General features: G+C 31.5%; 2 protein-coding genes across 2 annotated transcripts; one reads left to right on the top strand and one right to left on the bottom strand.

Moving 5' to 3' along the window:
- The first annotated feature begins 476 nt into the window (after window positions 1–476).
- LOC145594909 (cytochrome P450 76AD1-like) lies at window positions 477–3,630 on the top strand. The gene is made up of 2 exons (XM_081651259.1): window positions 477–1,400; window positions 3,022–3,630. The coding sequence occupies exons 1-2, from the start codon at window positions 513–515 to the stop codon at window positions 3,628–3,630; spliced, it is 1,497 nt and encodes a 498-aa protein (XP_081507385.1). The 5' UTR covers window positions 477–512.
- A 4,213-nt stretch (window positions 3,631–7,843) lies between these two features.
- Window positions 7,844–10,496, bottom strand: LOC145596072 (4,5-DOPA dioxygenase extradiol 1). Its single transcript, XM_081652504.1, has 3 exons — window positions 10,259–10,496; window positions 9,583–9,953; window positions 7,844–8,033 (listed from the first exon to the last, which is right to left on the bottom strand). Exons 1-3 carry the CDS (start codon window positions 10,487–10,489, stop codon window positions 7,844–7,846), a joined length of 792 nt encoding a protein of 263 aa, XP_081508630.1. The 5' UTR covers window positions 10,490–10,496.
- Between the last annotated feature and the right edge of the window lie 12,812 nt (window positions 10,497–23,308).

Genomic DNA, 23,308 nt, shown 5'->3' with positions numbered 1-23,308 from the left:
GCCATCACCTCCAACATCTTCTATCTAGTTCTTTCCTCTTTGGGTCATTAACTTGTCAGATCACCTGGTTTTTGTGGTTATTACCTAATTGGGGTTTGTGCCAACTTACAACAACCACATTTAATTACGTGGCATGTCCAAGCTCATTAGATTTTTCCAACTTAAAACTTTAGATTTTTCCAACTTAAAACTTTAAATTATCATTTTATCTCTTTATTGGGTTTTCTCCAAGTTGATTGGGTAATAAATTTCCTTGGCCCAAATTTGGGCCCCATATTTACCGGGCCCAATATTATCACACTTTTTTCCACAGATTTTAATTTTTTTTTTTTTTTTTTGGAATCTTTCACATGTTATATGAAACAGTACTGTCTTTGTACAATATTTAATACCGTTTTTTTATTAAATTTACTCACACATGCAGTATAAATTACTATACATTTTACGTATCAAAAACACACTCAAACTCATTCATACCAAAATATTTTTATAAGCTTTGTTATATTTTCATCATGGATCATGCAACATTAGCAATGATACTTGCTATTTGGTTTGTTGTTTTTCATTTCATTAAAATGTTATTCACTAGCCAAACTACCAAACTTCTTCCTCCCGGCCCTAAACCATTGCCAATAATCGGTAACATTCTTGAAGTTGGTGAGAAACCTCATCAGTCATTTGCTAATCTTGCTAAGATTCATGGTCCATTGATATCATTACGTCTAGGAAGTGTTACAACTATTGTTGTATCCTCGGCTGAAGTAGCCAAAGAAATGTTCTTAAAAAAAGACCACCCACTTTCTAATCGTACTGTTCCTAATTCCGTCACTGCTGGGGATCACCATAAGTTGACCATGTCGTGGTTGCCTGTATCCCCAAAGTGGCGGAATTTTAGAAAAATCACGGCCGTTCATTTACTTTCTCCTCAAAGACTTGATGCTTGCCAAACCCTAAGACATGCCAAGGTGCAACAGCTTTTTCAATACGTACAAGAATGTGCACAAAAAGGACAAGCTGTTGATATTGGCAAGGCAGCATTTACAACCTCCCTTAATTTGCTATCAAAATTATTTTTTTCGGTCGAATTAGCCCACCATAAATCCCATACATCTCAGCAATTAAAAGAACTTATATGGAATATTATGGAAGATATTGGCAAGCCTAACTATGCTGATTATTTTCCAATCTTTGGATGTTTAGACCCATCAGGTATTCGACGTCGATTGGCGTCTAATTTTGACAAGTTGATTGCAGTTTTTCAAAGCATAATCTGTCAAAGGATTGGCAATGAGCAGGATTCTGCTTCGACGACGAAGGCGACTGATGATGTGCTAGACATTCTTCTTGACCTCCATAAACAAAAAGAGCTCAGTATGGGCGAAATAAATCATCTGCTCGTGGTAAGTCATAGATTAAAGTTGTAGCCAATAATTAGAAGAAGTAAAGTAGTAAACATATAAAACGTACAACTATTATAAAAATAGCAAATTATTAATGAATATTAATTCTTTATATAATTATATACTTGTGCGTACTAAACCAATTTTCATGGAGAAATTGCACGAGTTACGTAGGCCCGGAGGATGCCCCAATTTCTCATGGTGAGAAACAAATTTTGTTTCTCACATGACATTTTCGTAAATAAACCGACAACTTTATTCAATTGTGGAGCCCATAATAATGAAAAAGTTATTGATTTATTCACAAAAAATACCCCCATGAGAAACAAATTTCGTTTCTCACCATGAGAAACAGGGGATTTCCCGTAAGCCTGCATGACGGGGACTTTTTTATTTTATTTTTTTTATCTATTTATTTATTTTAAATTATTTTTAAGTTTTTAGGTATGAATAGGATACTAGGGAGGAGGAAGGAATTTAGTAATGTTTACTTTGGGCAATTTTTAAATAAATAATTGGCTTAAAATATTATAATTATTTTTTTTTACAAAATTCATTAATCTTTACCCTTTTTTTCACGAATGTATAAACGACAAACATTATCATATACTCGTAAATCATTGTTGAATAATTATGCTCATATTTTCTACAAAATTAGGATGATTAAAATGAGTTGTGATGTAGACAGAATACGACATATTAATCAAGTACTGCATGCCAAATTGCCAAGGACTTTGACAATCATTTATATAGCCCATAATAGGGGAAAATACAGCTAAATTCAAGACACGGTTAATTGTGTTATGTGGTAAGTTGGTAACTAACAAACGAAGGTGGTTAGGTGGTAAGGTGGAAATATCAGCTTTTACGTAACATACCAACATTTTTGTCTCCATCTCTGCAAACATAAATTGAGTTGTCACTAGTCTACAATGTAGTAAATCCAAGCGACAAATTTGAAATTTTGGTCCCTACGTAATCTACACTTCTATTATTGGCATATCATGGTATTCGTCATAAATTCTTAACCAATTTTAGAGTTTGTTCTCTTACGTTGAAATTCAGTTCAGTTCACTTTAGTTCAGTTCAGCTGAGTTCAGTTCAGTTCAGCTCAATTCAGTTCAGTTCAGTTCAGTTTAGTTCAGTTCAACTCTTAATTTCCTTCTCTTATAAAATATTCATTTCAGTTCAGTTCAGTTCAGCTGAGTTCAGTTCAGTTCAGTTCAGCTGAGTTAAGTCAATGAGAACAGGCCCTTAATGTTACTACCAATGTCATTTAATGTTAATTGTGTGTCTAGGCTTTGGCATAAGGATGAAAGAACCATGATAAATTGATAAGGAATTGAATGTATTATTATTTAATGTCATATGGTCTTGTTTGACAAATTGGCTTTTGATGGTTGGTCACGTTGTAGCTAGTTTTATTATTGACTAGTTTGGATTACTAACTATGTGTAGAATTGGTGCCTTATAATATAACAAGCAACTCTATTAAAATGCACTTGTGATCAATTTGGTACTTATTCCAAATAATAGATGTGATTAATAATACTCAATTATATTTAAATATGTGAGCATATAATATTGATGTAGCTGCATAAACTAACTACAATATTAACAGGATATTTTTGATGCTGGGACTGACACTACATCGAGTACCTTTGAATGGGTAATGGCAGAGTTAATTCGGAATCCTAAGATGATGGGAAGAGCTCAAGAAGAAATTGAGCAAGTTTTGGGTAAAGATAGACAAATTCAAGAATCAGACATTATTAAGCTACCTTACTTACAAGCCATTATCAAAGAAACATTGCGGCTACACCCACCAACTGTATTTCTCTTGCCTCGTAAAGCTGATAGTGATGTTGAATTATATGGCTATGTTGTGCCGAAAGATGCACAAATACTTGTGAATTTATGGGCCATTGGAAGAGATCCTCAAGCGTGGGTGAATCCCGATGTGTTTTTACCTGAGAGGTTTTTGGGATCTGAAATTGATGTAAAAGGAAGAGATTTTGGACTCTTACCTTTTGGAGCTGGAAGGAGAATATGCCCTGGGATGAATTTGGCTATTAGAATGTTAACTTTGATGTTAGCTACGCTTCTTCAATTCTTCAATTGGAAGCTTGAAGAAGGTATGAACCCAGAAGACCTAGACATGGATGAGAAATTTGGGATTGCCTTACAGAAGACTAAACCTCTTCAGATTATTCCGGTTCTTAGGTATTGATCATCGTCAAATGCTTAAATATTTATATGTTTTCGTTAGTAAATTCATTCATTTTGTATTTGTTAAGTTTGCTCCAAATGTTTATGTTTGTTTGAATCTTGCATTCAATGCAATTTTAAGGTACTGAGATCAAGTTTATGTACGTTAGCTCATATGCTATTTTTTGTAATCAATGTTTACGTATAACTTGTTCGGTTGAAGTTTGTCAATTATTTGATAAATTTGGTGATTTCAGTTGTTTTTTACTGTTCATATTACATGCTATTTAGGTCTTCATTACAAGCAACTCATAGTAATTAAACTTCTCAGCTCCTTTTTTTTTTTTCCTAAGTTCAAAGGAATTTGTTGAGATGGAGATTTCAATCTCTCGACACCACAACATGATTGTGACTTGACTCAATGTTACTGAGAGGAATTAAACTTCAACAATGGTCCAATACAATAAGAAAAAGCTTCATCAAGTCATTTGACCTCATTTGGCATATTATGTAGTCAATCATAACACAATTATAACTCCGTGATAATTTTTGATAAATTCTTAACGCAATTGTTAGGGTAGTGTTTGTGAACAATTTGACCTCCACTCATATTAAAACTAAAAACAAACACTAAAACCCAACACATGAGTGATGTTTACAATTTTTGTCCAACAACACAAATACATATAGACATTATAGAGGTAGACCCTTTTTCAATTCTAAGGCCACATCACCACTGAATTAGCCTTAATGATCATGCCACGTCATTACTCTATATGAACACATGAGGATCGGATACGGAGATTCGAACACCCAACCTCTTATAAGAATAACAATTAAGTAATCATCTAAGCCAATCATCAATCATTTTATAAACATGAAAATAAATGTATATATAATTGCAAATTACAAGGTCTAATAATAAAAAAGACACCATAAATATCATATGCATATAATCACAAGGAATAAGTAAAGTATCAATCCGCTGTAACGTTCAGACTACACATTAGTTGGAAATTGTACTAATCATATAGATGAACACAACTATAAGATCTTATTTGTACTTAATTCAACATATTAAACTACGGACTATTACTTTGCATAGTTTTTATTTATATGTAGTACCTTATATTCGCAATATTACAAGTTCAAATACTAACACAAAAAAGAAAGTGAATACTTAATATTTACGAGCGCATTTGGTAAATGTAACACTAAAGTAACACAGAGGGAGTGAAATGTCTTCATCGTAGAAAAGGATGTTAACTTCCTCAAGAAAAAGAAAAGGATGTTAACAAGTGGGAGTAGCCCATGCCAAATTTGGAAGACGTGGTACGCGGAATATCATCTATCACTCACTTTTCTATTAGTACTTGTAAGTATCATTTTTGGCTCCTCTAACGCCCCAACAAGGCAACAACGATCCTCTAAAAGTGGATGTGGCTAGGATTAGATATCCGTACTAGTCACTTATTATGGGACTACTAATACAACGCAAAACTAGCAAATTAAGAAAAATGGTCCTAGTACTTGTACCGGCTACATGATCAAATCTTTGACAAAAAGATTATTTGAACTTTATTTAATTAACTTCTTTGAGGGTTTTGTGATTAAGAAGAAAGATACGAAGTAGATAAATAGTCTCTTACTGGTATCATCCCATCATATACACATCGACACATCGACACATCATATATTGGTATATGCAACTAGACGAGGATGTTTTAATTTGTATGGGATATTAGGTCCTTTTAATGGTATTACTTGTACGGTGTAGATTAATGACTCTTTTTGTAACAAGAATCATATACTATAATGATTTTAATTCTGGAATACATAAATTACATGTTAATTATTCAGTGTTATTAATATTTGCTTGGTCTCCGTAAAAGCTACTCCCTCCGTCCCAAAAAGAACGACCCATTTGGCCAAAACTTTGTCCCAAAAAGAATGACCCATTTGCATTAAAACACCCACCAATTTGCTACAATATTTGTGCAAAATTAGCTTCCCCATATAAAAATTTGATTTTCCATTTATTTTATTACTTTCTCTCTCTATTTTTTTTACAAACCCCATGTAAATTTATCTTTCCAATATACTTTTACTTCTTTTTACTTAACTTCCTTAATAGCCGCGTAATCAACCCAAATGGGTCGTTCTTTTTGGGACGGAGGGAGTAGTATCACTATAGTTATACATTGTACTCCATACATACGAAGTACTGTATTATTTTTCTAATGGGGAGTTTACACGTCTATTTAATGTTTAGTCGTGCTTTAATGACCAATTATTGTTTATGAAAGAGACAGTGAAGTGCCTTCATTTTGCATGATTGCATCGAGGACCAACAATAAATACCATCGAGGACCAGGCCAGCATATCGGCAAGCGGCAACTAATCAACAATATACGAATACTTCATCAAATCATATCAAATTGGTTTGTACTATTGTAGTTTGTGTCACACTCCACATAAATGAGTATGATTGTTTCGGCTAATTAAGAGTTTAACAAAATAATGCGATAATGAATATCATATGATTCATATAAAATTAATTAGTATGAAATGAAAATCTCATCATCTAGCACATTAATTTTTCCTCTTAAGCCAAAGGAATTATTGCAATAATGAATTTTGATTTGATTGAAGGATAAACTATAAAGTTGGGATTGGTACCTTTTTTTAAAAAATATTATTTTTATTATTAAATAAATTAAAAGCTATATATATTTTGTGTCAGATAATATAAACTCCTTAATCAGAGTGATTTCCATTGATCAATATTTATATGGTTACAATGAGAAACCTAATCATATTAGGTAACTATAAGATATGTACAGATATCAAAGATAATCTTATACAAAATATATCCTAAACCTAAGATGAGAATATTCTATGGATATTCTCTATCATACCCCCGCAGTCAGAGCGGGAGAAAATCGGATGCTCAGACTGGATCTGAATCACGCATCGAGCGGTAAGGATAGTATGGTAACCCATGATCAAAAGAGAAGTAGTAGACATGTGCCGGTGATGACGATGAGAAGCAACAGCCACGACCTACATAGAGTAGAGATAAGCACTGCTAGGCCGGAGGAGAAGGAGAAGGAGAAGAGCCGCACACAGACTTGGGCTAAGTTGCAGATCCAGAGAAGAAGAAGCTAAGGGATCAAACCATCATCGGGGAGAAGACACTACACTACTACGTGAAATCACAATTGAATAAAAACAAATAAAATAGCGCAAGATAAGATTAAATTCCACCGCTTGAAAATAATCCAAAAGAGAAACCCAGGTAGCAAGAATCAATACTCCACAAAGATTCCAAGTGCTGCAACAATAAGAGGAGCCAACTTGATAGCAAAAGAGATGTGCAAAAGTAGTTGACCTTCTTTTGATATACGACCACCAAAACAAAATCTATGTGATTATGTGTAGAAAAACCAATGGAACAATGTAAGAATTATTGTTGGTCATGAGGAGGTGGAAATAGAGTGCGGCACATGGAGAAGGTTGGCAGATTTGGTTACTGCCAGTAGTGGGAGGCGGTAGTGTATGCGATTGCCACCAATGATGGAGGCGGCTTTCGCGGTTGCTACTATCGGTGGGAGGCGCAAGGTTACATAAAGATTATAAAAAAAAACTTTGAGAAAAGGAAAAAAAAAAATCTATATGTGTGTGTTTGCGGAAGCATAAAAAGTTTGTGTATATCCCGCCGGTGGGTTTAATTTTCCAACCCACCGGCAGGGTGAGAATTTTTATATATGATCCCAAGATCTCACCTAAGCTGTGATACCATGTCAGATAATATAAACTCCTTAATCAGAGTGATTTCCATTGATCAATATTTATAGGGTTACAATGAGAAACCTAATCATATTAGGTAACTATAAGATATGTACAGATATCAAAGATAATCTTATACAAAATATATCCTAAACCTAAGATGAGAATATTCTATGGATATTCTCTATTGGGTGTGACGAGCCTAATTATCAGACTTTAGGGGAAATTAAATTCTCCAATAATATTTGTTCATAATGTGCAAACTTAATTAAGATAGCAAAGTATGATAACAATGATTTCTAAGTGCTTATGCACTGACTTTATAGAGTTCTTATTTGTTGAACTTATTAATCAAAGCAATTATAAAAGATAATAATACATGAATTGAAAAGATGACACAATACGACAACCACAACAATAACGCGTGTGTTACAAGGTGAAATAATTTAGGTGGAAGTAAACTTGTAGGAGCCATGGCATAAGGTACCATGGTCCCAACTAATATGAATAAGCTCAGCCTTCCACTTTTCACCAGCCGCCCCGACGACAACATGTAATGGATAAAAATGCTCCGGGAATGGATGTGCTAATTCCCAGTTTGGTGCTTTGGTTTCATATGTATTCACTTCTTCAATCCTGAATATATACCACCACCAAAATCATAGTTATAGGGTATGTTTGGTAAAGAGCTTTTAGCTTATTTTGTTCAATTAGATGTTTGACCAATTAAAAAAGCTAATTTAGATGCTCGGTAAATAGCTTATTAAAAAAGCTTTTTTGGGCTCAAAAAGCTCTTATAGAAAAAGCTCATTATAAGAGCTTTTTAAAATTAGCTTATTGTACAGTTAGCTTTTTGTCTCTTAACACTAAAACAGCTAACAATTAATAGCTATTTACCAAACATTTTTACACAATCAACTAATCATAGCCAGCTAGTCAAACCAGCTACTATAATTAGCTAGTCAAATCAGCTAATTACCAAACAGGGTCATAGTATTAATTAGTTGAATGAGTGTCTTCCTAATATTTACACAACCTGCGGCAAGATCAACATACTAGCCCACACAATTCAAATTTTTACCAAAAAGCTAGGGCTATCACATCGTGGTACAACTTTTGAATGAAATGGAAAAGTTTCTACGTACAAGGCTATCACCATCAAATAAATGAGAAAAATCTGTTGAAATTTCTTTAACTGTTCTTGTGTAAGTTATCTCATATTGAAGAAATAATAAATAAAAAAAACTATTTATATAAATTGCATTTTGTGTTTCAAAAATTTACACATTTTGACTTTTGACATTATTTATAAATTTTACTTTGACTATCATTTGTGGATTTACATAAAATACTAGTTACATATGAAGATATATACTTGTTCGATCCGTTTTAATGTGTACTTAAAAAGTATTCAATTTTTAATATTTTTGGCAATAGTATAATTAAAGATATTTTAAATTGACTTTATTGGCAAACATGATAATAAAACGTGTCAATTATTCTAAAACGGGAGAAGTACATTTTAAACTTAAAAGTGAAAAACAATTATATGTGGATTCATCTGAACCATTGAACCAATACATCAACGAAATTTGAATTTGGAAATTTGAATCCACGGATCTTGATCTATGTATGGATCGGATTTGGATTCGATCCAAATTCGACCCGTTACTATCCTTAGATCAAGGTCTTCTAATGGTGTAGTTAGTCAAATTAAATATAAAATCTTTTAGGAAATTGTATAATTAATTTATTTAAGCCTTTATTTATCTTGAAAAAATGATGATGTTACTAATAGTTTTGGCAGATTTTTTTTTTTTTATAAGAGGTTGACACGTGAATAGTAATCATGTCAGCGGTAATGATTTTAGTTTTAATTATAGATTATAGATTGATTAATCAAAACTTAAGCATTTTTTATTTTATTTTTTTATCAAAGTTTTTAAAGACTTCACAAAATAATATTTTTTTTTTAAAAAAAAAGAGTGAGAACAAGGTTTTCATTTGGATTGGATTTCTATCCATATCTATGGATTTGGTATTTTTGGATTTCGAATTCGAAGGCACATTGAGTAAAACGGACCTATTGGCATCCCTAATTAGACCTGAACAAGATCCTACCCATTATCATCCCTAAATTTTGTACTTGACATTAGAAAACAAAGGCTAAAAATGTCTTAATTACCTTCCCTTAGTGAGAGCTACGTCAAGCCATGAGTCAAAGTCAGCAGCCCAAGGAGCAACACCACCATGATAATGAGGGGTTTCGTCCAAAGGGTGTGTTGCACTTCCGGAACCAATGATGAGTACACCTTCGTCTTTCAGTGGCGCCAACGCCCGTCCCAAGTTGTAGTGGTACGTTCCGTCCATCTTCGGCTGCACGGAGAGCTGACATACCGGAATGTCAGCCTCCGGATACATGTACATAAGAGGCACCCATGCACCATGATCAAGCCCACGTCTTTTATCAATGTGCACCGTGTCGAACCCGGATTTTTTCAGAATTTCTTCTACTCTGCTAGCCAAGTCTGGTGACCCTGGAGCTGGATACTTCAACTGATCCATAATTAACCAAACCAAAAATTTTGTTACTTGATTTACATAAATACATTATAAAGTGTATAGTAATATTTTGTACGGAGTATTACATAATTCTATAACAATAATGCTAAACTCGTTTAGAAAATAAAAAGTGTTGTTACGCCTAGCAAAATTGACGTGTGACATTATTTCATATTATTGGTATTTTATAAAGAAAAATATATACAAAATTACGAAAAATAAATTATTGTAGAATTGTTATTAAAAATAAGTACTCTATTAAAAAATAAATAAATAAAGGGACGGTCCGAAAATATTACCTGGTACATGGGTTCAGGATAGTCATCGAAATCATGGATAGTATCATTGATATGAACAGCATTAACAGCAGGATGATCAGTTTCCCAGTGACCGGAGATCACAAGTATCGCCTTCGGCTTCTTCGAAAATATTTTTTCTTTCCATGTTTCAAAGAATGGCCTTAAGGGATGTGTGTCTTCTACGGTCAAAATCGGGTTTCCATGGGTTATGAAGAAGGTTTCTTTGATCATGTTGTTATCTTCTACTCCCATTTTTATTATTTTGTTGGTTATTTGGAGGTAATGAAGAAATTTTAGTAGGGTTCTTATGATTTTGAAACAATACTGGTTTCTAGAGTATTATTATTATAACAATGGAGGAATCAAGTGAGGGGAGGGGGGGTTGGGCTACTAGTTACGTATAGTATACTAGTACCACGTATTCATATTTAGACTTAAATTAATTTGTACTCCCTCCGTCCCAAAAAGAACGACCCATTTGGGTTGATTACGCGGGTATTAAGGAAGTTAAGTAAAAAGAAGTAAAAGTATATCGAAAAGATAAATTTACATGGGGTTTGTAAAAAAATAGAGAGAGAAAGTAATAAAATAACATGGAAAATCAAATTTTTATATGGGGAAGCTAATTTTGCACAAATATTTTTGCAAATTGATGGGTGTTTTAATGTAAATGGGTCATTCTTTTTGGGACAAAGTTTTGGCCAAAGGGGTCGTTCTTTTTGGGACGGAGGGAGTAGTATTTACGAAACTAGTCCGCATACATATAAATAAAATATATATGTCTTATAAGCTATGTTCAATTGTTCATCATATCGGTTAAAGTACTAAGGGTGAAACTCAGGATCAATCTAGGGTTGAATTTCGTCCACATATACAGTTTATGTTTGAAATTACAGACTAATTACTAACTTCTTATATATTTATTTGAACATAGATGAAGAGAGGTAAATAAATATTGTGGTCATTTTCTGAAGTACGTTGGTTGGTACCATTTTGGCTAAATGCCAACAGTTTTAATGTATAATATCAAACACACAAAATCTAGTGCAAGATTTTAAGTATGTAGCATAATTAAGTGAGGCCAACCAAACAAATCCAATGATCAATAGATAAATTATACAAGTATATTTATGAGGAAAAAATAAAGTGTTCTTGTGCTTATATGTGCTTAGATGATTTTAAAAAATAAAATACTTTTTGGTAGAAAATGGTTAATATTTGTAAATATGAATCCTCTAACGAGTCCCATAAAGTTTGATTTCTAAATCTCATAGATAAGATATTCAGAGTTAATGTAATAGAAAATAATTGTATTACCGTTTGTACTCCGTATGTGACAATAGAGAAGCGCTACATGACTCATGACAAAAGTATTCTTACAACTTTTAAGTACTTTGCCCTGCCATGAGTATAAAATATTATAACTTATGTGGTTAGAGTTCCCCTCCCGATTCTAAGAGATCTTGAGATTGATTCTCATCGCCGTCCTTGTGACTCTCTAAATACCAAAAAAAATTAAATAAATAAGTATAAAATATTATAGATGTAGTCAAGTAGCTAGAATGATCGAGGTCCTGTATACATTGCTCAACAAGGCGACAAAGACACTAGACATACAACGTAATAACAGTATGTTAAGAAAAGTGCTGGAAGATGCAAGCAGATCAAGACAATTAAGAAATTTAATCAAACTAAAACTCTATTTACCTACTCTAAGACTAAGACACCAACCTATCAATACACTAATAAGATAGACTTAAGAATATAACCTCCTATAGGCTACTGCATGCTTCTAAGTAGTCTAATTAACTAGCTGGGAAACGCTAGAATCGGTCACTCCTTATTCCTTAATCTAGTACTTGTACATTGAGTTCGTTGCATACTGTAGCAAGGTTCGAACCCACAACCGTTGTTGTGCACCGATATAGCTAGATTACATTGCATGGCACGTCATTATGAACATGACACTTATCTCTTAAGGTAACCTAATCGTAAATAAATTTAATTAATAATAGGTTAACCGGCTTAACCCCGTTGTTAAGCCATGATGAGCTTTGGATTTGGAGTTGTTATTAAAAAGTCACAAACCATTTTTTTATATACAAATAACAACACTTTAATTTTTTGTATTTTCTGATTAATAATAGTATTTTCTGTATTTTGTGTAGCATAAATAATAGCACCAAAGATATTGTGTCAAGTAACTTATGTGTTTGTTATTGAAAGTATTAATTTTACGTAATTTCTTACCGAACATAATACTCAAATATTGACAAGTCACATGTATTATATTAATTCAATTCTGCCCTCAAAAAAAATATTAATTCAATTCTTTCATAAAAAAGATTATGTTAAATTGTTTAAAACTCTTTAATCTAACGATGAGTTGCTATCATTCTATTTCAACGTAGGTGATATATGTACAAGACAATTAGAGTCCTTAATTACGTGTTAGTAATACACAAAATAATATTCTACGCCTATGACAATTCTATTCATTATCACACTATAACATCGTAATTAACATGCATGCATATTAAACGGAATAGTAAAAATTAGATGCTTTGATTTGAAAAATATATCCTAAAATTCAGATATTAGGACGTGGTAAACGGATGAACATTAGGTTGGTGAATGCAAACATAATAAAACGTGGTTAACGGATTATCGTTAGTTTATCATTTTGGTTCCATGCAAGAGTTGCATCCACCAATATTCGTCCTTTTCTTAAAGATTATTCAACCAATTTGACTGTGCTTCACTTTTACCCCCTAACAACTAGCACGACAAATGTGATACGGTCCACTTGCCCACCTCTATTTTTTATGTCAACTTTTTTCTTTTTTTTTTCTTGTTTTTTTCTTTTTTTGTTTTTTTTTTTTTTGTTTTTTTTTTTTTTGACAAATTAAAGTATGTCAACTTTATTAGTTCGCTATCTAAGAAAATAACAATATTGTTGTCCTATTCATTTTTTCCATATTCTTCAAGATAGCATTTTGATTAAAAACAATTACTAGTTTAAAAAATATATGCTTGGATCAGAGTTAGTAATCTATAAAGAGGAAATATTTGCTATGCAATGTATCTTTAAAGACTTGAATTGACACAAACTAACTAAACTATCCCAAAATTAGAGCAAAAAAAGATAGAAGTGTATCCGAAAAACATATTTATATTGGTGGAATGTCTAGTTATACAGTAATTTCGTAGTAAAATCAATTGATGATTAATAAGTGAATTGAAGTTGTTCACCAAATATAGGGGTGAGCATAACAGGGTACCCTGTAAAAATTCCAGGAACCGGAACCGGAACCTGTTGCAACAGGTTCCTCAAAATGAGAACTGGAACCGGAACCTGTTGAACAGGTTCCTAGAAATTGGGAACCGGAACCTGTAGGTTCCGGTTCCGATTCAGGGTACCCTGTATTATAAGATACTCACTAACTTTTTGTAGATTTTTTAATAAAAAACTGGTTAGTCACTAATTTATAATGTTTACAGCTCGCAAATAAGATAAACTAATAGTAGTTATCTTACAAATTTAATATATATATTTTTATAATTGCAATTTTGATATATATTATTTAAAAATTGAGTACAAATTAGTGTATAATTAAAAATTAAGTGATATTTTTATCAGGTACAGGGTACCCTACAGGTTCCGGTTCCAAAAAATTGAGAACCTGATCCGGAACTTGTTACAACAGGTTCTCCAATTTGCTACCCGGAACCGGAACCTCTTGTATAGGTTTCGGTTCCGGAACCTGCGGTTCCTAACAGGTTCCGGTTCCGATTCAGGGTACCCTGATTTTTTGCTCACCCCTAACCAAATATAAGATTAATTATTTAGTTTCTCTCCTTTTCTCCAACTTAATTACATATATGTTGTTCTTTTCACACCTTAAATTCATCTTAACTAACGTAATGATATAAGCATGCTAGACTGTGAAACCGACAATTTGTTTGAGACATAGGGCGGCCACACTACGTGTCAATAACTTAATCTTATACAGTATACGTACTACGTTATTTTTCTTTAAACTTAAGAGCTGAGCTACTATTTTATCAATTGTGTCAATTCATTTATGTAATGTAATTAATTTTTCAAGAACAAAATAACGTGGCCAAATCGAAACAACAATCAAAAGTCATTGTGAGAAATACGGCACAAACAGTATATTATGAATTTTCGTCAACTTTAATCATAAATTTCTTGTAGGTTCATCCTCTCCATCCAATTAGACTTTTCATTCGAAACTACTATAGGTCTCAAGCAATCACAACATCCAATTAGCGTTAATAGTTGTCATGTCATGATTAATGCCAATTATCAATGGTTTAAAATTAAAAGACGTGGATAATTGACAATCGGAAGTTCATTGAAAACCTTTTCATAGATATTTTCCAAATGATATATTGACAATGTAATAAATTTTTGGGTCCAAGGTTTGGGGGGGCTCTTCCCTTTCTGCAAATGATAAGCTAGTCCACGGATGTACATTTTACGCAAAATTAGGACACTCATACTGTTGTTGAAAAATTATAAAAGACAAACATATGTATCGCATTCTTGGTGTCTGGCATAGGATTTCGTGTTTTTAACCTTCTACGATCCACACATGCATGTATCATCCTAAGGTTGATGTGTGATATTCATGGGTGAGAGAGTGACAAGCTTGACTATGTTAGCTAATTCACACGTCGGCTAGCTTAATTAGAGCACCATGCTTGATGCTCTCAAGTACACAATATAAGTATAAACTAATACTTCCTCCGTTAATGGTTATTTGTAACAAAGGAATATTTTATATCTCACAAATAATACCCCTTTGTTGCAAATAACCATTAACGAAAGAAGTATTTGCTGGCTATATGTACTGTGACCTACTCATGTAATAAGGTCCTTAGCTTGTACATTGTGGTCTTTGTTGATTTGGGTTTGATAAGGTTTCTTTCATACGTACTTAATATCTGTTGAAACTAGAGTGTACTTATACAAATGCACGAGATATTATTTTGAATGGTTTTAGTGGAATTGGATAAGATTACTCCACAGTAACTTTCAACTCTCTTTAAAAGAGATGAAATTTTTACTTCGTATCATCACAAATTTTCACCTATTAAATATTTTACCAATTGTTATTCAATTCAAATGTTTAAACGGCGTATTGAAAATAACCAAAGCCATTATTGATATAATATGGTCTTCATCATATCGTATACACATTTAAGGAAAATTAATTATTGATAGGTCTCCCAATAGACTTTGCCCAAAAAAAATCACTCTCGCTCTCACCATCATAATGATTAGCAAACACTAAATCACATCAATTTATTGTCTTCTTTAATTCCAAATCGACATTTGGAATCTTTTTTTAGACAAAAACAACATTACCATTTATTTTCATCGTATTACATTATCTCCTTCCTCTTTGTGTTCGATTTCGGACCATATATTTTAGTTAGAGGTGAAAGATGGTTTACTTCTACTAGTTGTCTGCCCTTTAGTGTCGATGTAGTAGCTAGCAACTTCTTTAAATCTCATATGTATTCCCTCTAGTTCTAGTTAATTGACACATTTAAATTGGACACACATGTCAATGCACTACTTTAACTTTTAATGTACATGATTATATATATATATATATATATATATATATATATATATATATATATATATATATACTCCCTCAAGAATGACCCATTTGGCCAAAACTTTGTCCCAAAAAGAATGACCCATCTATAACAAATACTAAAGTAGCAACCGCTAATGTCATCTTTTTTCAAAATTGTACACATGGCGCTATTTCATGAAAAGATTTCCCGCTTAAATGCTACGAGTAATTTTTTAATTTTTTATTTTGAAACAAAATGATAAATAATTTTAAACAGATGGTAGCTATTATCTAGGTAATTAATTTTAAATAAGTACCTATTACTTTGGTGATTTGATATTAGGTTGTTGGAGTCGTTATAGGAATTGTTAGCACAATTGAGGTCAATTAAATTGAACTTATCAACATTTTAAACTCAAAAATTTTTTTACAAAAATCCAAAGATAAATTACTGATAAACCCGTGCATCGTACGGGTGCTAACCTAGTTTGCATTAAAACACCCATCAATTTGCTACAATATTTGTGCAAATATATCAAAAATCCTCTCTCCATTTACAAAAATATTTGTGCAAATTTAACTTTCCTATGTAAATTTAGCTTTCCTATGTACTTTAATTACTTTCCCTCTCTATTTTTGTCCATGCCCAGTGTAAATTTACTTTTTCAATATATTTTTGCTACTTCTTATTTATGTTTATTAATTCCTGTGATTTTCTACCAAAAGTGACTATCAATGGGGGACGGAGGGAGTATTTAATAATATATTTTAGGATAAAATTTATTTTTTATACATTACTAAAAAATGATGATATGGTTAAAGTTAATGCATGAATAGTGAAAAAGTCAAACGTGTCATTTATTCATTTAGAAACGAAGGCGGTAAATCTTTATTGTTTAGGTCCATTGTATCAAGTTGCTTATGGTCCAATTATACAGAAGAACTATTGATTGACATGTAAAGAGCAAGAGAATGTGCAACATGTTAAGAGTCAAATTGGCATGTTAAGTGTGAAGTAGAGGGTGTGTATGTAGTCACTATAGCTATAAAGTATGCGTGTCTCTATGTTACAACTTGGATGATGATTTGATGATGTAAACTTGTGTATTTGTCTTTACTTTTGGTAATATTGATCTTGTTTAATTTTAGCAAAACTTGTCAATCATGTCATTAATATTAATCATTTTAAAGTGATTGTCTAACATGGTTGGTGGAAAATTCACAGTGCAACAATTTTTTTTTTAATTAAAAAACGTGGCAAACTGAAGTTCACTTGCTGCATGGGTACCCCCCCTCCAGCGATTACTGTTATGTTGAAATACACCATAATTGATCGTCGTCTTCTAAATGTCTAATACTACATACTTGTATAAGATATTAGTCATATTACTTATATTGTATCAAGTATATATGATCTTGTTACATCCAGTATATGTTAATTGTCTGTTTTCAAATTATTAAAGATTCTCAAATATCATGATATTAAATTCATGGAATGAAGTAATGAATATCTAGATATTTATACTTCGTTTGATTTATGAACCTATTGGAAGCACTCCGACATTAATAAGTAAACAATACGAGTATGATAAGTGTTGTTCACTTCACTTTTCTTTTTTACTAAACTTAACCTATTTTCACTAAGTTGATAGTATTATTTTTGCTGGACTTAAATTATTTTTACTTAACTTGAAATCATTTTTGCAGAACTGAAATTAATTATTTTACAGAACTGCAATAATTACTTTTCTTGATTCTCTATTATATTAATTATTTGAAATTATTGAGTTTTACTAAACTGAACTTATTTTTACTAAATATATTTACTAGATACTCCGTTATATTTTTAGGTGAGGTGAATAGGGCCTAAGACTCGTTAATTTGTGATATGTGTAGATTTATTGACTAACTAGTAACTACTCATAATAATTAAATAAGAAATAATCTTCTCAAACAACAGTATTTTAACCCATGACCTCTAAGATTATATGCATTGTTTTACCTACTATATGCAATAAATAAATTAACTAAATAATATCTTGTTTTTAATTGACGAAACAACATGTAAATTTCCTTTATGTGATAGTCTTAGAAGAAAAGGTCTTTCAAAACCCTAACAAATTTTTTCTTGGATATATACTAGAACAAAACCCTAAGTTTAATTGTATTGTACTGCAAATGTTGTATAAATTTCTATTGAACGTATAATTAATTACTTTTTTTTTCAGATTAACCCTAACTTTCATTAGATTTCACTTCAAATTATTGAATAATTAATTACTTTTTCAAAAAAAACCCTAAATCTTTTGTTCAATTAATTTGGGGGCTTCTATCGCTCCAACAACGCAAAAATAATGTTTCCTAACAAAATAAGTTGGGTAGCATGAGTTTTCTCTAATAAAAACAAATTATATATCATTATCACTATCAACTTATCACGGGCTCTAAACTCTGATACGAGGCAGCAATGCAACTCCATCTTTTGTTGATATCTTGTTAACTAAACCAAGTTACTTTTATTTAAGCCTCTTTAATTTGGACAAATGATGTTTGCTTTTACTAATTTATTTTGATTTTGTCTTTCTCGTTGGTAAAAATATAAATTTATTTTGAATTTGTGTTCTAAATAACGACTAATATTCAATGCTAAAAGAAATCTTAAATTTAGTTTAATTTTAGAGAAAATAAATACATAAACTAAATTCTAAATAAAGGCTAATATTTAAGGATAAAATTCCTTTAAATTTATTTCATGAGTTTAGAGAAGCTAGAAAAGAGTTTAAGCAACCTAATACAGATGATGATTATTTGATGGATCCACATACAATCAAAGAATGTTGCATACTAAAATCAATTAGTTATTGTACAAATAATCCTGGACAAAACTTGTCCGGGTTTACTCTCATCTAAGCTAGGAATTTTTCTGTTTTTCAGTATGATCTCTATCATCATCTCTATTCCCTAACTTATAACATGACTTTATCTGAATTTCTCCGATGTGAGTACAGAGGCCTATCACTTCAACTTAATTTCACTTCAGCTCAGTTCAACTCCAATATTCAGTTAGTTTAGTTCAGTTCAGCTCCTAATTTCCTTCTCTCATAAAATATTCATTTCAGCTCAGTTCAGTTTAGCTCCAATGATTTCAATTCAGTTCAGCTCAGTTCAGTAATGTAAATAGTCCATCACCTTGTGGAATACTTGAGGCTTTAACAACTTTCAAGAGAATGATTAAACTTTCAGCGAGTATTTCACTTTAAATCCGTTCTTTTGAATTGTTAAATGCCTTTTTCTCTTTCACTTTTTTAGCATTTTGCATTGTTTTTTTTTCTTCTTCTTCCTTTTTTTTTTTTTTTTCCCTACTTTTATGAGCTCTTCCAATCTGAATTTCCTACCAAATGCTTATATTAAACTAAGCTATGAATTTTGAGTCCTCAATAAAAATAAAATAAAATTTAAAAAAAAAAAAAAGCTATGAATATTTCCTTAAAAATATTACATACTGTTTTTACACATACGAGTATTATTTATGTTTGTTTATACTTGTATAATTTAACCGTTCCTTTTTATTGGTCAAGCTTTCATCTTCATCAGTTGGCGGGCCCAAAAAGTGAGGCAATGTAGGCTCGTCCATAAATAAAATGTTGGACCTTGTATCCCATTGGGTAATAAATAAATGTCTTATTAGAGTCAATGCCAAAGATTTTTCATGAAATAAATTAAAAAAAAAAAAAGTTAAAGAAAGAGAGTAACAGTATAATTGTCAATTGGGTTTCATAACTTCATAACTTTCGTATAGTTTCATCTTTCATCAATCTATCCCTTTCTAGCTAGGGTTTATTGTACGATGTAATTATATTTTTGGTCCAAATGTCAGGTTGGGACATGCCCTCTTCTGCCCTAACAAGTAACAACGACACACAAATGCGTATCCATTTTTAAAGATTCGATTTTAGTTTCATACCCCATTCGCATGTGCACATTACTAAAATACAATGATTTGTTAAGTAATTATTTTACATTAAAAACTATTAATGATTTATAAAATTAATATTTACTGATTTAAACTTATTTTTATAATTCCCTGATTTCATGTATTTTTTTTTAATTTAAATTTATTAATTGATTTTACTGATTATTAAAGGATGGTTGCATATTATGATGCCACGTGTTCCTTTATGTTCCTCATTTTTGCTTTTCCATCAAATACAAAAATGACAAGCCTTCTCCAATTTCTCTTTCCTTCAATCTTTTTAATCTTTTTTTTCAATGTACACTCTTCTAATTACTTTTCTTCCATTTAAAGTAGTTAAATAAAGTTGTTTTACCCGGAAAAAAAAAAAAAAGCTTTAATATTAAAGCTTTTTTTTGTTCAAACTTCCCAACTTATCAAAGTAGATATCTTTACAAAATAAAATAAATTACTACATGGGTCTACATCATCACATTAATTGTAATCTTTTAAATAGTCCATAAAGTTATATTAGTTAACTAACTAAAATTGATTTTCAATGAATATTATTTTTTAAGGGAAAGAATACATATGGTATATATGGATTATTAGGGAAAATGTCTACATTTTAGATTAAAAGAAGGAAAATTTGTCAGAAAAAACCTTTTAAATGGCTCATTTTGCAAGAAAAAACCTTTTAAAGCATTCTTTGTTAAAAAAAACCACCACGATCACTTTTTTTGTTGAATGAAACCTGAGCCCTCTTTTTCGGCATTGACCGAGACTTTCAGGCGTTGACTCCCTTATTTTCCTACTTGCAGCCTACAGTTGGTTGATTATCCCTCATTTTTTTAGCTCCCTTATTTTCCACCTATATAGTCTAGGAAAACCCTCTCCAAATCACTGAATTCCAAATTAGAGCATCTTTTCCCCAAAATCAGATCAATTAATTGGTAAATTAGGGTTCATCATCAATTTGTTTCACAGTTGTAGTCATCAAATCTCCAAACCTGACAAACACACCAACAAAAACAAAATTCTAGAAATTCAACAATCTAGGGCAACAATTCACAATTCCAATCAAAAATTTTGAGCAATCAAAACAAGCTTGCATGTATCATTTAAGCCAACACAATTCAAAATTATCAAACAATCAACAACAATTAAGTTAATTATGTTTGATTTATGTCAATTTTTGGCGATAAATCCTAACAATTTAAACGCAAATTGAGCAAATGAAGAACATACATGGGTTTGTAATTGGGCAACGTTGATTTGCGTCCAAGCGTCGTCTTCGTTTGTCCTTTACCCATTGAAAACAGTAAAAATATTGAGCAAGTTTGCTTGTCTTGAACACAGTAAAACCCCAATTTTTTAGGGCGATTTTCGAGTTTAAAAGTGATTACTTTACACTTACCTCAATTTATTGATCAAGTATTAATGGCGAGCTGAGAGAGAGAGAGAAACCCAATTTGATGTGATATTGTTGCAGAGCATTCATGGAGAAGAGGAGAGGAGAGAGAGAATACAAAGGAAACAGTTTGGAGTGAAAATTAGGAGAAGAAATAAAAGGGGGAGTGCAACTAACAAAACAAAGGGCAACAAGTAGGAAAATAAGGGAGTCAACGCCTGAAAGTCTTGGTCAATGTCGGAAAAGAGCGCCCAGGTTTCATTCAACAAAAAAAGTGATCATAGTGGTTTTTTTTAACAAAGAATGCTTTAAAAGGTTTTTTCTTGCAAATGAGCCATTTAAAAGGTTTTTTCTGACAAATTTTCCTTAAAAGAATTGGCTTGTAGATTCGATTTAGATTGGAAGTACTCATATTTTTGTAGATTAAAATGGGATTTACAATAATTTTAGTTTTCAAAGTCTATACACCGACCCAGTGTTTTAAGGTGTATATAAAGTCTCTAAATTATAAGTCATTGTCATTTTTTCATTATCTTCACTTTATTTAGGGGTAAAACTTTTGTATACACCGCTTTACAATAATTTTAATGTACATTGAACAATGTTTGTGTAACTTTTAGCAAATATTGGGTAACTTTTACCCCTTTTGGGGTAACTTTAAAGTTTATGCGGTTTTAATAAAAAATAGGCACTGGGATAAGTTTTATAAGGGTAATATAATTACTTGCTATTTAATTTCAACCACTGTAATGTGATTATAAATCATGTGTAATTTTATTTCAATAGAACATATGTAACTTTTATTTATCAGGGTAACTTTTATTCATTTTAAGGGTAACTTTTGACCATTTTAGAGAAACTTTACAATGGATGTACAATATATTTATTATACACCCGATTTTTTTAAAAGTTTGTGAATTTAGGAGGGAAAAAATCAGATAAGAGTTAATAAGTTTGGATAAAATAAATTAGAAAAAAATAAATTATATGGAGTAATAAGATCTAATGATCTATGGAGTACCAATACTAAATTAGATACGTAATGAACTATAAATCACAATCACGTGAACATGTATAGAACCCACCATATGACTTTCCTAATTTTAAATTCCAACTTAAGAAATTTGACACTGGTGGAAAAATATTACAGACTAAAAGTAAGAAAAATACTGTAATGCATAAACAAAAAATTTAGATTTATGAGTATCTAGGCCATTTCTTAAATTGTTAAACGCGGGTCTGACCATATGGCGATAAAAGGAGTAACCCCTTAACCTTATAAAGTGTTTAATTTTATGTGATTTTTTTTTTTGGGCTAGAGTGCTTCTGCACCCCCCTCTCACATAGACCAACTCTTGGCCAAGTGAACTTTAGCCATTTAAGGTCCCATATCGTGGGTCTGGCTCTTATACCATGTTAAACGCGGGTTTGGCCGCATCCGCAAACCAAGAGAGAGAGTCCACTTAACAAGTCCAAAGGAGGTTCCATCCCAAAACCATATGGCGATAGGAGGAGTAGCCCCTTATCCTTATAAAGTGTTTAATTCTCTCTTCTTCAACTAATGTGGGACACTTACATGTGGTAATACTTCAGAGGTTTATTTTTCAACATAAATCATTATTAATACTATATTTAATATAATTGAGTTTACTGCCTTTATTTAGGGTGGAAAAATCTTTAATTGATTTAAGTTACATGTCCTTGATATAGTATTTCTAACCTATATTTATCTTTTGAAATATTGACAAGTAGATTATTGGGTTGCGTTTCATGTTCAAAGTACTATCTAAAACCATGATATTTCAAACAAGGGCGATTAATTGGATTTGCCAAACACTAGTGAAATATGTAAAATTTTGGGGGCAACCTAAATTACCTTGTTAAAAATCTGAAATTCTTTTTATACTTTTCATAGTATGTGATTCATTATTTCATTTCTTCTCGGATGTACTAATACAATCATTATAAATAGAAGATGCTAGACATTTACGTAAGTATGCACAAAATAGCAAAAAACTAACAAACTTCTATACAATATTTTTGTAATACTTTTTTTGGAAGAAACACAAATC

Source organism: Chenopodium album, chromosome 19 (genome assembly GCF_948465745.1).
Source record: "Chenopodium album chromosome 19, dcCheAlbu1.1, whole genome shotgun sequence".
Lineage (NCBI taxonomy): Eukaryota > Viridiplantae > Streptophyta > Magnoliopsida > Caryophyllales > Amaranthaceae > Chenopodium > Chenopodium album.
The sequence above is the reverse complement of the archived record's forward strand: the minus strand, read 5'-3'. Positions and strand labels throughout refer to the sequence as shown.

What these genes read in the sequence shown, in the direction of transcription:
- LOC145594909 (XM_081651259.1), top strand. Translation starts at nt 513, where the DNA reads ATGGATCATGCAACATTAGCAATGATACTTGCTATTTGGTTTGTTGTT. An exon ending in AAATAAATCATCTGCTCGTG is followed by an intron (nt 1,401 to 3,021) that starts GTAAGTCATAGA and finishes CAATATTAACAG; the next exon opens with GATATTTTTGATGCTGGGAC.
- LOC145596072 (XM_081652504.1), bottom strand. Translation starts at nt 10,489, where the DNA reads ATGATCAAAGAAACCTTCTTCATAACCCATGGAAACCCGATTTTGACC. An exon ending in ATCCTGAACCCATGTACCAG is followed by an intron (nt 9,954 to 10,258) that starts GTAATATTTTCG and finishes ATTATGGATCAG; the next exon opens with TTGAAGTATCCAGCTCCAGG. An exon ending in GTAGCTCTCACTAAGGGAAG is followed by an intron (nt 8,034 to 9,582) that starts GTAATTAAGACA and finishes GTATATATTCAG; the next exon opens with GATTGAAGAAGTGAATACAT.